The sequence below is a fragment of the Battus philenor genome, unplaced genomic scaffold (genome assembly GCF_028537555.1).
Source record: "Battus philenor isolate CCGP_79_NKW_IND1 unplaced genomic scaffold, ilBatPhil1.0.hap1 SCAF_16, whole genome shotgun sequence".
Classification (NCBI taxonomy): domain Eukaryota; kingdom Metazoa; phylum Arthropoda; class Insecta; order Lepidoptera; family Papilionidae; genus Battus; species Battus philenor.
In genome coordinates, this window is record NW_027181678.1 from 12,997,174 (window position 1) to 13,013,754 (window position 16,581).

The 16,581-nt window shown below is 37.3% G+C and overlaps 1 protein-coding gene across 1 annotated transcript in view; it reads right to left on the reverse strand.

The window, feature by feature from the left end:
* The window catches only part of fab1 (fab1 kinase), a 41,345-nt gene that overhangs the window by 16,748 nt on the left and 8,016 nt on the right, over positions 1-16,581 (reverse strand). Inside the window, exons 8-19 of the mRNA XM_068762632.1 lie at positions 15,552-15,608; positions 14,182-14,340; positions 13,285-13,405; positions 12,043-12,151; positions 11,140-11,392; positions 9,973-10,657; positions 9,289-9,439; positions 7,683-7,800; positions 5,409-5,598; positions 3,765-3,896; positions 2,631-2,721; positions 374-576 (exon numbers count right to left, since the gene is read on the reverse strand). Of these exons, the coding sequence (XP_068618733.1) occupies positions 374-576; positions 2,631-2,721; positions 3,765-3,896; positions 5,409-5,598; positions 7,683-7,800; positions 9,289-9,439; positions 9,973-10,657; positions 11,140-11,392; positions 12,043-12,151; positions 13,285-13,405; positions 14,182-14,340; positions 15,552-15,608 (2,269 nt within the window). The remainder of the gene's footprint in view (positions 1-373; positions 577-2,630; positions 2,722-3,764; positions 3,897-5,408; positions 5,599-7,682; positions 7,801-9,288; positions 9,440-9,972; positions 10,658-11,139; positions 11,393-12,042; positions 12,152-13,284; positions 13,406-14,181; positions 14,341-15,551; positions 15,609-16,581) is intronic.

Sequence of the window (16,581 nt, forward strand, 5' to 3'; positions counted from 1 at the left end):
ATTTGACCAACCTACGCCGCCTCTACTGGTATGTGGTAGCCACTTCTTTCTAGAACCTTTCAGTCCCAAATGCCTTCGGTTGCACAATTGATGCCCATCGATTATATTCGTACCAATCTAGGTTGATTACTAAAGAATATCTAATTAATTAAGTCCGTTATTAAACAATATATGGATATATACAGCTTACCTGTAAATAACCACAGATCAATTTGAAAATTCATTGTTTTTCTTTTAATATTTTGTATTATAATTACAAGCGAAGAAGGTATGCCTTATACTACCTACACTAGGTTTAACTTGGTAAGTATCAATGCCTTAATGTCTATTTAAATAAAAAATAATTTGAATTCCAAGTGTAATGTAAGAGTACCTGAAACATGCGGTGGTGAGTCGTGCGACGAATGCGTGCGCGTGTGCGTGCAGCGCATGCGGGCAGAGGCGAGCGCGCGCGTACCGAGTTCCGCTGATGCGCGTGCGCACGTACTGCGCGAGCGAGAGCGACAGCGACGAGCGAGACAAACGCTTTCCGCGCGACGTCGCACCGCACTGCTCGCACCGCGTCCACACGCGCACCTGCACCACTTGCTATTGTAAACTACTATCGCAAGGCAATACATAGACAACGTTTGAGAATAAAACATAAAATCGGAAATTAAAACAGGCTCGGATAAGTAATTTAAACAAGAATGAAAACATAAAAGAGCAATAAAAGTAATAGAAAAAGGTAATAAAATTGAATAAATGAAATAAAGAAAAAGCAAAATAAATAAAAAAATAAAAAAAACCTGTGATAAATATACATCTGTAATATAAATAAAAAACTTATGCTCTAATAAAATAAGAATAGATTGTGATACATTGTTACGGATATATCTAGGCTGTGATAATTGAGGAGACGATGAAAGGTGATGCAAAGAAGGGAACTTAGAATGAATGAAAATGTTAAGATTATGTGATATATGTTGGAAGAGTGAATGAATGATTATGTGTATGTGTATGAAAACCGGAAGAAGAGAACGGAAGTCCTTTTCCCATGATAAACTAGGGATGTACGAAATGCCCCCCCAAGGCATTTCTTCTATATATACATGTATATGTGTGTGTGTAAGTATATATATAAGCGTTCGGGAAGCTCCGAAACATCTCGTCTAAAATACATAAAAGCCTAAAGATGACGGTTTTAGACTATTGTGCTTTGATAATGACATACAGATCCAATACGTGGTCGCTTGAGTCGAGTGAAAAATGGAGTCATGCTTGTAGTTTTAATTACAAATAACGAAAACCCATAGAACAACCAAGGTCACGCCATCAGTGATGCCATTACGTTGTCATATAAATTGCAGATAACCTTTGTATATGTGTAAATATATGGCGTATCGCTTGCGATTAAGTCTTCGATTTTACATACTCGAGAGGTGACTAACTCGATTCATAATACAAGACTTTTTATACAACAATATCAGTATCGGATCAAGGGTGTGCCCCAAGCAGTCCTCGGTCAGGTTCAATAGGTTTCACACCAACGGGATCTCTTGTACCAGGGGTGTTAAGCTGGTAGACCGAAGCCAACGTCGAAGGACGTCAATTTCGGATATGGAGGAACGAAAGTAATCCATACAAAAGCGAGGTTATGCTCTTTTCGAAGCGCGTCCTCTTCCCTGTACCAGCTCCAATCACAATCATGGACCTCCGAATATGATATTCGACTCGAAAAAGTTATCCAGGTATTGTACTGGATGACAAGCTCAATTTTAATGCAACCGTCATAAGCGACCTTCCTCACACACGAAATAAAACCTCACAGTGACATAAAATCACAATCTATAGCCCTAATCAGATCCGTCGTGACCGTTAACCTGACTCCAGGTCATACAGAACAGATTCACTTGGAACTGCCAATAATTAATTACCCAGTTCTTAAAACGCAAATTCACTGACTGTAGCGCCATCTACTATACAATCACATCCGGTACATTCAAACGCCGCATCGTTTTGAAACTGAAACACTTATTGAGATTTCCGAACGACAATAGACAAGCCATATACATAATGTCACCTTCGCTATTAGATCACTAACATGTCTCATAGGAGACGATTGTATATCATAGGGGAAGCCAACTCCCTTCTTTTAACTTAGTCAATATCTGGCTCTCATGGGCACTCAAACTTACCATACTTGAAGCTATAAATAATCATCCAATAACCATACTGCTAAAAAACTTCAAGAAAAAATCTACAGCAGAATCTTTTGATGAGTTGGCCCGGTACGTTGTCCTAAACCTCAAGGCATTTAACGGTCTGTAGGGCTTGGGCAGCGTCTTGAAATAAAATAACGTACCAACTAATACATAATTGAGTAAAACTTCCAAATTGTATTGTTAATATGTATAAATTTTAGCTGTATTTACCCATAAGAGAAAATTGTATAAGAATAATTGTAAATAATCATAAAACGCTGTCGTACCTCGCAGCTGGGAGAAGAAAGATCCGTAACAAATAACGACAACCTTCTCCCAACTGTCTGCGTTTAGAAAAAGGGAAAAAAAAGTGTAAAAAAACACTAGCGATACAAATTAGAATAAAAAAAAAACAAACTGCTAACTAAACTAAAATAGTTACAATACCTCTCTACTTTGATCTTCTTTTGCCTTGTCCACATTGCTATGTCCAATTGTGTTACAGGTGATTGTAATGCAAACGTCGCCGTGGACAAATCTGTAAGACAAATGAGGGTATTCTTAAAAAGTATTGTTGCAAATGGGGGTAGTTGTTGCTTGTCCTTCCCCCTCGCCCCGCACCTAGAGGGCCTGCACCGAGCGTGCACACACGGAACCCCACCACACATCCCACGCTCCAATATCGCCACCACCAGCACACAGGCCCCAGTAAATGAAAGCAGGAACCGGGGTACCGTAACCAATCACGCTCTCTCGGACACGGTACCTAGTAAAATAGCATAGTTAGCTTATAATAATTAGTTGTAACATGTAGTGTAAATACTTAGTTGTTATATTCTTGCGTATGTGTGAATAATCGATAGATGTGTTTGTTTACTTCATCGTTCTGCGTGTTTCTTCTGCAGATCATTAAATGTCAACGTGAAAAACGCCTTCGTTGATCGAGGACGGAGACGCAACAGTAGTCTTGGAAAACTTGGAAAGCTGTTATAGAACTATATATAAAAGGTTTTACGTTTAAAACGTATAATCATCAATATCATCACATACATCTCCCATAGCAGTGGACAAAGTGAACAGATGATCGACATCTCCTATCTGAAATCTCTGAGTGGTTTATGTGCAGCAAATGATGACGATGATGAAGTTATAGTGACATACTTTTTTTTCTCATTTTTTGTTGGCCCAAGCTTTTGGGAGCCTCTCGTACCCCCTATCTAGTTTGGGACAGGGACTCTATTTACACATAATCTTTTCAGAGTTTTATCTTTATTCGACACTCACATTCATACTTCTCAATTTCTTTTATTCTTTCCTTTTATCCTTCACAATATCTTGCAATTTTTTTTTCTTTCATTCCTTCTTGCTTTTATCGCCTTCCTTTCCTCATCTTTTTTACTCTTAGGTGGCTAGGTACATTTATATTTTCCAATCTTTATCTTTATTTTTTTTTGATATTACAGATTTGTTTGGATTTGATGACTTTTTAATACATTGCTAGAATTGTCTTATATTCTATTATTATTTGATAAGTTCGTTTACATGTGCATTTAAGTGATATACATTAGTATCAATACAGACCTTCTGACATGTTTGTTCATAGGAACCTGGCAGTTGGTGGAGGGACAACGGTGATCAGGATCAAAGCAGTGACGTTCCAGGAATGCTCCCAAGGAGATGTCATGACGACCGTACATTTCCATCGTCACTATCCTGAAAACAAGTTTTCATCTCATCATCATGCCACTACAAGCTAAATGCCCCCCCCCCCCTCTCAAAGATCATCACTTTCGCTGCCAGCATCCAGTGACATCCCAACACCTTGACTATTTCGAAGGACTATTTTCATTTGTCCATCCACGTAACATGTAACCCACTATTGGGATATAAATGTCGTAGAATCGTAATCCATCAAAGTGATCTAGTATTATCCATGTTTCTTTTCTCATAACATATGATTCTTTGTCATATTTTCATTCGCCATTAAGCTAAGCACGTACACAAACCACTCAGATAGCGAAAAAGCTAGCGGGTTTTAGGACTTTGAATTGGCACGCGGTTTTTGGATAAGCATGAATTGTGGATCAGCTCTCAGGTTAAGCTGAAATCTAACGATTTTGGATTAGCTCCTAGATTTCGGACAGGCTTGCATTTCGAATGTGCACATATCCTCCGGACTCTTGCATGGATTTTGGTTTACTTTGCGAATTTCGGGATAAATCACGCAAATTTTAAATTTGTCTACGCATTCCGTACTAAATTTGGATTACGATGTGGATTCCGGATTAGACGAGGTATTTGGATATGTCTGTGAATTCTGAACGACTTCTTGCGGATTTTGAATAAACGTACTAATCGCGGATGGGTTCTTGCGGATATTGGAATGGCGTGTGAATTCCGGATGAGTTCTTGCTGATTTTGGATTACCGTACTAATTCCGGACAGGTACTTGTGGATTTTAAATTAACTTGCAAATTCGGGACGATTTATTGCGGATTCTGAATTAGTATGTGGTATGTTTTAGATCCCGTATTTTGTAGAAGAAAAAATGTTACGTTTCAATTAATGTTACTATAAAAACGGCTAAAGTTAAAAAAACTGTAAAAGTTTTAAAAATTAATCAAATACGCAAGCTAAGACGGTAAGCTATGATCTTTAACCACTAGAGCATGGTTGCACAGACTTATTAAGACTAGGGGCCACTCGGGCAAAACCATGAACTGATGGCGTGCCAGCCGCCAGAAGTATAGGTAATTAATTTTTTTTGGTTTTATTCTAGAACAGAATTCAATATTTTTCAAATGTACAAGAGTATTATTTTTGTTGTAGGCGGGCAACCAGTATTCGACCGGCGGGCCGCGGTTTGTGCATCCATGCACTAGACTAATGTTTCCCAACATAGGGCCCACGCCCCGCAGAAAGTAAATTTGAAAGGGTATTACGAAAGTGGACTGGACACAGGTTTAACCCTTTCGCTTTAATGTAAAACATATATATATATATATATATATACACATATATATATATATATATATATACATATATATATATATAGTTACATAGGGGGGTGTAAGTAAACGCCAAGTTGGGGCTTGACACATGAAAAGTTTGAAAATACTGCACTAAGCTATCACTGATTGTTCATTATTGATCTTTACGAGGTATTTTGCTTTTGTTTAGTTATTTCAAATTTTTTTGATATGGTATAATTTGTTTTGGTTTTACCATGGATTGACGCAGAAGTCGGGAACGTTGGCGGACTTATCGCTGTAGCTATAGAGGAGCAGGCTGAGGCGCTGGTGGTTTTCTGGTGCGAGTGGATCCAGGGCTTCGTTCGTCTCGCTCTGCTTCGCACCGGCGTCTATCTCCGTTTCGATTCGCTTAAGCACAGACGGCTTGTACTGAGGGCATTCCGCTAACGAAATTTAAAATTAAATGAAATTTGTAATATTGTACTCGTTTAGATACATTTAATAAGTTTTACAATAACATACAAAAAAGTACAATGGGCGGTCTTATCACACAACGCAATCTCTTACAGACAACCATAGTATGGAAAAGGTAGGAGTATTAATAATGAGTAATTTACGTGTATAAAAAATACATATTTACAAACAAACGAACATAAACATACATACTTAACATACTTAAACACATGTATATAAGATATATACTTATAATAAGGTTTAATACATATTATAAATATAATACAATAATAAATAAAAACATCTAACTGACTTCGATCAGTATTAGTATATAATTAAAGGAGTCATTTTGAAGTGAACGTACTGTACCTGGCGATAAATATTGTACATCGACCTTTGGAAAGAGACAATCGGCTAATTTTGGCTTCGTAGAGCACTATCTCCCACACTATCTGTGTGACGTTTTATCAGTCGTCATATTTCGTGCGACAGAGATAACGCTCTACGAAGCCGAAATTTGCCGATTGTCTCTTTAAAAAAGTCGATTTGCAATATTTATCGCCGGGTATTGTATAGATCATTTGCTGTCAATTAATATATGGTAAATCCTAAGTAAAAGCTTTTTCAAATATCAAATTAGAACATATTAAAATTTATTATTATTAATATCTGTCCCTACAGATGTTATACTGCCAGATGCTCTTAGCCTGTCGCATTCTAATAGGAAAAATGAATCAATGTAACATATTTCAGAGTGATCACTATATACATGATTTAAAACAGGCGTACAAGCTTTAAAACTTTTTGAAAAAATGATTTCTGTATAATTAATCACCCTGTGTAATACACAAAGTATATGTATGTTTAATACCAAGCCTCTACAGGTAGTCGAAAATAAGTGTAAAAGTTTTGTTGCCAAATAGAAATATATTCAGTACCTTAAAAATTTTTACAATTATAACCTATTCTGTATAATGTGAATATGGACTCGAGTAAGGTGCTCGATATTTTCTACCAGCATCCACTGCACCTGCGACACTCTGCACAGCACATCGAGTAATTCATAATAGAACAAAACGCTACTCACTACACTACAACACTTGTTTCTATGGGGCGGCCGCCTGCTCCCTAACCGCGAACAGCGTGGGCGTGCCTTACCTGTGGTCCACGCTGCCGTCCCAAGCCGCATACACAACATCAACACTACACAGCTCTACTCAGGTAGAGCGTTTTACTACGTGCGAACGACGTACTGGAACGCGTCCACGGGGCACGGGGATTTCTCTGAGTACCTTCATAGGTTTAAGCTCAGGGAGGACCCCTCGTGCTTCTGTGAACCGGGCGTGGACCAGACTGCGATTCACCTGGTAGCAGAATGTCCCGCATTTGGAGGGCTCCGATATGAAACGGAATGCCGGCTAAAAGATAGAGGAGGCAACACTTGCCTTCATTATAATGGAAAAGGATGAAAGCGAATGCGTCCTCAAATTCTTTAGGAAAGTTGCACAATACGCAATAGACAGGAACAAAACATAGGTGTATAAAACATTGTAAAGTTATTAAAATAGATTGACTAATATTTAAAAAAAATGTAAAATAAATCCGTGATAAAATTGTACACGAGAAAATAAATAAACCAATTAAAACTGTGATACTGTAATAGAAATAGATAACTGAAGTGTTTGAGGATGTACGAAAGGAATGGAATGATTTAGAAAGTAAGATGGAATTGTAGAATGATAGAAGGAGGAAAAAAAGATATTGTGTACTACGGAAGACGGGAACGAAAATAAAAATTCAAGTGAAAAAATTGTTAAGAAAACATGTTCCTATTCACAATTAAATAGGGGGTGGAAGGAAAAAAAACTGGAACGCGTCTGTCCAGTTTCTGTTTTATTTTTAAGTTCACATACCCTTCCGCTCCGTGTATTCAGTTTCGATGAAGCAATAAAAGCCCCCGGGCTAACAGCATCAACCGAGGATAATACTTCCATTACCGCTTGGCCTAAATGTAGTCTACGCTATAAACCTTAAGAGGCTTCGAATGAAAAGGACAAATGTATATATGTCTCACGTTTGTGTGAACCGTTGGAGAGATGTGCTCCGGTGGCCCGGTAGTGCGCCAGCGCAGCGCGAAGCTGTGGATCGTCGGCCGTGTTCGAAATCGCCATCTTTATGAACGGATGAGTTTCCTGTGACAATAATAGATATATGATTTCAAGGCAGCCATTTGTATTTTTTTATGAAAGTAATAAAAAAAAATTATTATAGTACACTTTGACCCGTTGTCCACGGTACGAAGGCACACCGTAGCTATAGGTCGAGTCATACTTCTTCTTCTTCTTCCTTCCCTTTTCCCTTTATTTTGGGTCGGGTCTCCTTATCAATTTGCACCAGGCCACTCTATCCTGGGTTGTCCCTGCATCAGGTTGAAGGGTTTCCAGTTCCTTTCTGATATTAGACCACCACGTAGCTTTTGGACGCCTTCTCCCTCTGGGAATTCTGGGAGGCTTAAGGCAGTTTTTACCACGTGGTCATCTGGTTTTCGTTGAAAGGTCGAGTCATACGAGAAGGCGATACAAAAATTAAAAAAAAAGAAGCATTATTAAGAAAGAAGCCGTATTATTGAAGATTTTCATTTATGGCTAAATCAAAAACAACTTGCATTTGGTCTATAGCGACAACGTGCCGATTCAAAAGCCGATGAATTTTCAGTTTATTTGTCTAATCCTGTATGCGCTTTAAAAACCAACACATTAGAGGAATTGCAAGATTTAAAAGTTTTATTTCCTATAACATAAATGTACAGTACCCGAAGATAAATATTGCACATAGACATTTGGAAAGAGACAATCGGCTAATTTCGGCTTCGTAGAGCGCCATCTCTGTCGCACAAAATACAAACAGTCCGGTATCTATTAGGAGCTGTTAAAAAAGTATCATTTACTTCTTTTGATAATTGTTTTTTTTTCGTATAGAATTCTGCAAAGAAAATTGATAAGTGTAAGTATTGATTTTATAAGACTTCGACCTCTATTATGAGTGGTCAGTGTCTTTGTTATAATTTTAATTAATTTCCATTCTCATATTTCTCTCTACTCAATGTCTTTTATTCTTTCCACTAATTTCCTTCTTATCTTTCATTCAATACATCGCCTCACTACCTTCGCCTTTGGTCGGGAACTCTACAATATTTACATTTATTATTTTTATCATTAGATTAACAATTTATTTATTTTTCGTTTCTGTTTATTTTCTTATTATCTATGTAAAGAAACTAGTTCCATTAATAATTATATTTTGTGTTGTACTGCGCTTACTTAATGTCGGTAAAGCAGTGGCTGTTTAACCTCGACACTTCATAGATGGCGCTGTTAACAATTCAGCAACAAGCCGGTCGGTAAAGCAGTTGATATTTTATACGTCAGTGACAATTTAAAATATTACAAAATAAACTTTTAAAAGGAATCGAAAATTTAAATAATAAACTTTAAATGTCGTTCCTTTGTTTTTAGAAAACGTATTATTGTTTTTATTTTTAAGCATATACATACATAGTCGAGAGAAATTGTCTTATATCTATATCTCATTTAATGTAGAATTCTAATATCACATCTATTTTATTGCTGTGGTTTATAAACTGGTTTTATTTAATATTCTCTGTTACAAGTTTGTAATACCTTGACGACCAAGTGCGTACGCGGCGGTCGTGTGCTAGTTCGTCGTGGCGGGCGCGGCGTGTGAGGCGCGGGGGGCACCTGCAGCGGCCTCTGTGGCGCCGGGATCACTATGTTTGGGGACATGGACAAAACCGCATCATCCGTTGACCACCTAAAACCATTTTTATACATTTCACTACACATAATTCATTCAATGTAAATAAGTAATTTTATATGACTTGGATTCGAGACACGGTTTCTTAAGATTTGGCTCAATGTCACCCAAAGTGCAATAGAGAGGGATATACTTAGAGCAAGATTTCAAAAAAAAAAAAAAAACTAAAGACTCGAACCCAAAACAACGCAACCTCGAAAATCTAACGACGCACAGCGAAAATTAGTGCTTATTAAGCAGCGACGCAACTTCGAAAAAAAACGCAAAACGAAACGGCGCAAAGCGAGGTATTGGTGTATGTATTCTTCTTTTCAGCCGATAGACGCCCACTACAAGGCCTAGTCCTCCAAAGATCGCCACGATGACTGCTCTTGCGCATCTAGCGAATTCCCGGAACCTTATTTTGTCGTCCCATCTAGTGGGACGCCTACCCACGCCACATCTACCTGTTCGTGGTCACATTTGGTAACAACCTTTCGGCCCCAACAGCCGGTATATATAGACTAAAAGTAAATCAATATATCACTAACCTTTCATTATGAGAATCAGCTTTCAACTCCGCTTCTTCTTTAGGTAGAAACACATCATCTTCCATCGACATCGTCGCACGCAATGGATCACTGAAATCTCTAATAGGCACACCGCAACTTAAATTCTTATCACCATCAACTTTACGACCGTACTGTTTAGGTTTATTCGAATCATCTGTTTCTCTAACATCATCTTTAATTACATCCGATACTTCTTTATCATCAATCACTTCACTTGTAACAGATTTAGTTTCGATTTTATTATTTTTAAATAGATCAATATTTGAATCGTCCATATCGATAACTTTATCGGTTTTATTTACATCGATAAGTTTTGAATCGTTTGATTTTGATTGATCATCACTAAATTTTGTTTCATTGAACAGACTTTCTTTATCATTTGATACTTTATCTTGATGTTTACTTCTGTTTTCTTCTGTATTTGTTTTGTCTGTGTGTCCATCTTCATCGTCGTCACCAAAAGACATGCCGGGTTCTGGTAATACTGCTTCGATGTCTGCGAGGAACGCTTTCTCGAATTTCCAATTATAGAATGCAAGTAGCATGAACTTTGCGACTTTCTTCACTCTTATCAGCTCCGGTAGAGATCCTCCGCGCAGTAAAATGCAGCAGCCCAGGTTCGGTTCGGCACAGCCCTCCAATACCATCAAAGTTTTTCCGGAAACTAAAACAAAAAGCTTAATTTTATTTAACTATGTATTACAGCATGCTATATACATTTTTATTATAATTATTAATAAAACCTGCTAATGATTTGCTTTACTACCAAGAATATTATACAAGTGATCACAAAAATGTCTGAGTTTGATGTGAGCACTTCTCTGATCATCAGTGCGCGTTTACAATCCCGTATCTTTAAGTTTAAGGATGTCATAGAGAGAAGTCAATATTCTTTCATTCAGATTCAAGTTTCTTTCCAATTGTGTTCTTCTGGAATTCTTCTCATAACCTATACAAGTGGTCACTGATCATTGAGTGATCATTTAATCTCATCTGGATGTTAATTTGATTAATCTTAAAGTAACCACGCCAACAGCAGACATTTAAAAATATAGTTAAAGAAATATATAGACATTAACCATCTATGTTAATATAAATATAGATAATTAAAAATCAATAATTGAAGCTATTGTTGTTATTACTTACAGTTCTTGACGTAGAACTCACTGGCGGTGCCCAAGCGTGGGGCTGCGATGCGCGCGTCGACAGAAGCGACGAGGTCTGCGCGTGCGCAGCGGGCGGCACGACGAAGCGCCCGCTCGCGCACGCCAGCCGCTAGCGCTACGCCCGCGCCACGTAAGGCATCCTGGACAGCTCGCGCAGCCCCACCACGAACCAACACCACTCGAGGGCGAAGCGCTGTGATACGAGCAGCGCATCGTACCAAATACTCCTGCTCCTGTACCACAATACCATCATCATCATTTTTGCCATAAAAAAGAGCTATATTGACTAACTATAATTTAAAATCTAGACATTCTCTGTAAGATGATTTTAAAGGATATTGCTTTCGGATGATTCTCTTTCAGATGCTTTTATCTCTTAAACTATACATAAACTAGTAAGAAAATCATAAGAGACAATGAAAATGTGATACATAAGTAAACCAAAGAAAACTTAAATAAGCAAACAGAACTGTATCTATGATGTGAAATTTGTGGAAAAGGTTAAATGAATGACGAATTTGAAAGGTATGTGGAAAATTATAAAGAATGATAGAATTTGTGAAGGAAGAATAAAGAAAATCCGAAATAAAATTGAAACTGAAACAATTATTAATCCTATTAAAATAAAGTTCATGATCATACATACAGGAGTTGAACGAGAGGCCCCAATAACGGAACCATAAAAAACAACTCTCCTTATACCATAAATACGGCTTGTCATTTCTCGCCATACTATAAATTTCTCGAAGTACCCACATCTATATAATGTTGACAATCCTAGTATATAAAAAATAAGTTTCTTATAACTCTGGCAATATCATTTACCATGGCCTGTATAAAATAACATTTTATATTAGAATAACTTTCTACAGTGTAAAGTTACCTGCATTAAAAGTGGCTCCAAAGATGTCAATTTGCCTTCGACCCGTTGGTAGGCGATCGAGCAGTCCAAGAGGAGAATTGTTGGGTTGGAAATCTGTTGTGGCATGCCCCTATATATAATTTATTAATTTAGAAATATCTAGAATTTATTAAACAAAATTATTGTTTCTAAATATAAAAGTTTGAAATGAGTAAATATATAGCTGATTTACTGTCAAATGTATAGTACATCCTATACAAACATGAATTTATTTAATGGAATCAGGCGTTACCTAAGTAAGTAAAGGACCAATATTTAGCCACTTCTATATTGTTATTATGTTATTTATGATTTCTTAACGCATTCGATGCGAACAGCGCCTTTTAGCGCTCGATAGACACTTTCAGTGAACAGCGCCTTCTGGCGTTCGGCTTAACGATTTCTCTCAACGAACAGCGCCTTCTGGTCTCCTACATTTGTTTTATATTATCGTGTCAATAATTGCATTATAATGGTAATTAACTTGTTTGTTAGCAACTCGACAGCTGCATACGCCTTCTGTGCGAATATTTTGTCACGTAACAAGAAATTGATTACACTCTGTGTTTGGCACTAATTGGTGTAACATAACTCCTGAAGATGCCCCGTGGTGGGGTGAAACACGTGTTGAGTGATTTAACGGTGGCAGTTGTGTGATTTGCGTTATTAGCTGCATGGGCATTTATCAGCGGGCTGGCGGGCGGTGCGCTTTGTTGCACGACTATCATTGCATGTGCGGAAGCGGCTAAATATTGGTCCTTTTCTTACTTAGGATGAACTTTCGCAAAATAACACCTGGTTCCATTAAAAAGTCATTACAGTTCATACAGTGCAAATATTTATTTGTTTTATTGAAATATTTGGATAATGGAAATAATTTATTTATCTTGTAAACAAGTAATGCACATGGTAACTTAAACTCGCAGTGTATATTCCAAACAGTAAGTCAACACAAGTTAATTTTTCCTATAGGCACATAAGGTTACTTAATTTTAATTTTTTTTCTATCCATAAAAAGAAATTATGTGGTCTAGTAATCTAAGGTTAATTCGAAAATATATTTGTTAATATAACACCTTCATGTAACTTTTAATAGAATATATTAAACAAACCTTCACGTACCCATGCAAGATGTTATAATACTACATTTATATGAAGTTAAATTAAGCTTTATATTATAATGTAATGATAGACAAGTCTACTAAGTGGAGAAGACTTTCCCACCTGTGGGCGACGTTCTTCGTGAGCACGACACCTTGAACTACACAGCTATCCTGAACATTGTCTCCGGGGACTTTCTTCACCTGAACGTAGTTACGAATGTCTATATCGTTTCCGTACATATCTGTAATCGAAAACCTGAGTGTCAATATCGGCGGTAAGGATGTGTTTACAAGAAATCTGAATGATACCAATTTTGAAACTTGGTAAGAGTTTGCTTTCTAATTTTATCTACTTATATTTGACTTAAGGAATTCGCTACCATTTCAGGAGTTCACAGATTAGTGTAAGTAAATGAAACATGCAAATATAATAAAAAAATTAAAAAGATAAACTTTGTGTATAACGACATAATTATACATACAAAGTAAACAGTCAATAATTTTATTATATGGAGGTTCAAAGCCAACCAGAGAGCAATGGAGAAAGCTATGCTCGGAGTTTCGATGTAAGATCGAATGGGAAATGAGTTAATCACTTGTGTAGCTCGCATTTACGTCTGAATTGGCAGTTTTGAAACAAAAAGGTTCTCATGTGGCAATAAAGAGCCAATAAACGCAGCGTCAGAAAGCGCTCCACTAGGTAGACCGACAACATTGTCAAGGTCGGGGGAGATGGCTGAATGCAGGCGCACTGGTCACCATGTGCTCGTCTGAAATGGCAGTTTCGAGGCCAAAAGGTTTTTAAGTGGCAATCACGTACCAGTAGACACGGCGTGAGAAAGTTTACCACCCTCCTAGGTAGACTGTTGATATGGTCAAGCTTGCAGTGAGGCGGATACGGGTAGCCCTAGATCAGTTATCGTTGCGATTTGGAAAGGCCTTGCAGTGGGCGTCTGTTGTCACACATGATGATTATGATGAAGGAACACCTACAGTATAAGCCCATCTTTCACCACACCTGGCATTATAATGTCGGCTGCCTGTTGGCAGAGTGGATAGAGCACGTCCAGCCAAGCGGGTGCCAGTCCGGCTCGTGCCAGACACTGCCGCATTAGCAGCCGCAGGTGCTCGCTACCGGACTCCTCCACCGCTCGGCACAGCACCGACTCCGAACTACCTGCAATGCAAACCAATGGACATCCTGATGTGTGTGTTCTCCTATCGGTGCAATAAGTAATATGTGTTCACACACACGCACAATTATATACCAAAAGCAAGCACATTGTCTCTTTTTTCTATCATACATTATGTTCGAATAGAAATAAATAACATATAATATAGTGCTCTCTTTACTCAGGATGGTTGTAAATGTATGTAAGAGCCTTAAAACTTTTTGCTAACAAAATTTGCCATACATTTACCTATAAAGTTTTTGCATCTACCGTACGGTATAAGGATATAACTTTAACCCTTAAATTCATAATGATATAAAACTGCATCATACCACTTAAACGTAAAATGAGAGAGTAAATCCATAGTGTTGTATATATGCAACATAAGGTTTTTTAAAAAGTTAGTTTAAAAATATTATATACATTTTAACTTTTTTTGCTCTGCATTTTAGTGTACTTATCTGCAAGATGAATATTTATTTTAAAAGTATAAATAAAAGTCATGCATTTAAGGGTTAAATTATAGTATAGGGTGTCCGGTGGCAGAATTCGAATTTCAAATTCAAATTCTTTCGTAACCGTTAAGCGGGGAGCGGGGTAGAGGTAACGTTGGCTTCGTTGTTCCTGCGGATTTTTTAGTCACGATATCGCATTGGATGAAAAAACAATGCGTTTTCGTATTTAAAAGCCAATAATTCGTTCATCGATACAATAATAAACAGTTTCAAGCTCCAAGTGTAGATCTAATGATTTTGCTTAAAGAATTAAGGTGATGGCTGATAAAACCGAGTGCTCGATGATCTAAATTAGTCGATGATGTAAAATGCTAAAGTGATGAGAAATGTATATAGACTGCATATTAAAAGTTAATTGACGTAAAAAGTTTATTATTCAATAAACAAATATTTAAATGATAGGTATCCTTGGCAGTGATGTCGCCTGATTAATTTCATTTAGGATATATCTGATAAAGTGTATATGTATAAATACACGATAAACTGTATTTTTATTCTGCATCGTCTCCAACTATAACACCTAGCGAAGCAGAGTAGAGTCAAAAATGAAATATAAGAGTTCTGTTAAAAGTTCCAATGTTGAATAAACTAATTTTATTTTTATCTTTATCAATTGTCAATGTATACGTGATAATTCGGTGCGAAATTTTCGCAAATCAAAGCGACTGAAATAGTAAAAATATATGTAAATAAGTACAAACCTTCACTGTTGTCCAAAATCGGCTGCTCCTCTTCACTCGACGGTGAAGATTTATTTTCTGGAAGTGATAATCTTTGTAATTTACAAGTCATAATCTGTCGCTGGCTGCAGGTAGTACAAGGTCCGTCATCTTGACAATTTGGGGGAAGGGGGGGGGGTTATTTCTTGCAGTTGGTGTCTATCGGCTTTTGGACTGGACTATCACTGTTGTCCAAATGGAATTTGTTGATTCCGTTAGTTTAAGCTGGCAGGGCGCAGAGGGCAACTGACAGTACAAGATAAAGTTCACGTAAAACTGAGTGTTGGTATAAGAATAAAATCCTAGCTGAAAAATTTATGCCAGGGGTTTGGAAAGAGCACCCGATCTTCAGAGCCGCGATGCCAAAGACTAAGATCGACCTTTATATGATATCATTTTTGGTAGTCAGGCTTGAGGGCTCCAGGGGGAGACTCGGGTCTTTTACACTACACTACTATATCACCGGATTTGAAAACCGTCAAGCTTTTAGAGTAACTTCGACTGACGCTCCACGGAATGATCACCCCAAAGTTCCTTATGAGGTGACCTTGGTTTAGGCTGTCACTAGTCCTTCGTCTGATATGATGATAATTCTGTTAATTTACACTTCACCATTGGTTTAGACCAGAGTTCCCCAAACTTTTTGTGTCGTAGACCCCTTGCCATGTTTTTCCGTGTAGGGTAGACCCTCTACTTACCTGATATTGATTTCCTGTAAATTTCTAACTGTAGTGAAGTTTAGTGTTCAAAACTTAAAGTAAAAACGCATGTTAATTTATTTATACATTTATTAATTGAATTTAAATTAAAACATCTCAAAATAAAATTTTGTATTGTTAAATATACGTAACATTAAATAAACATAAAATAAACTATAAATAAAATAACATAAGCAATAAGTCAATATTTTTAGTAAGAAGGACGAACCTGATGCTTTAATAATAAATTATCAACATTTGGCGTCAATTTTGTAAGGGTTTATCTTAAATCTCCTCGGCTAATGATGTCCAGT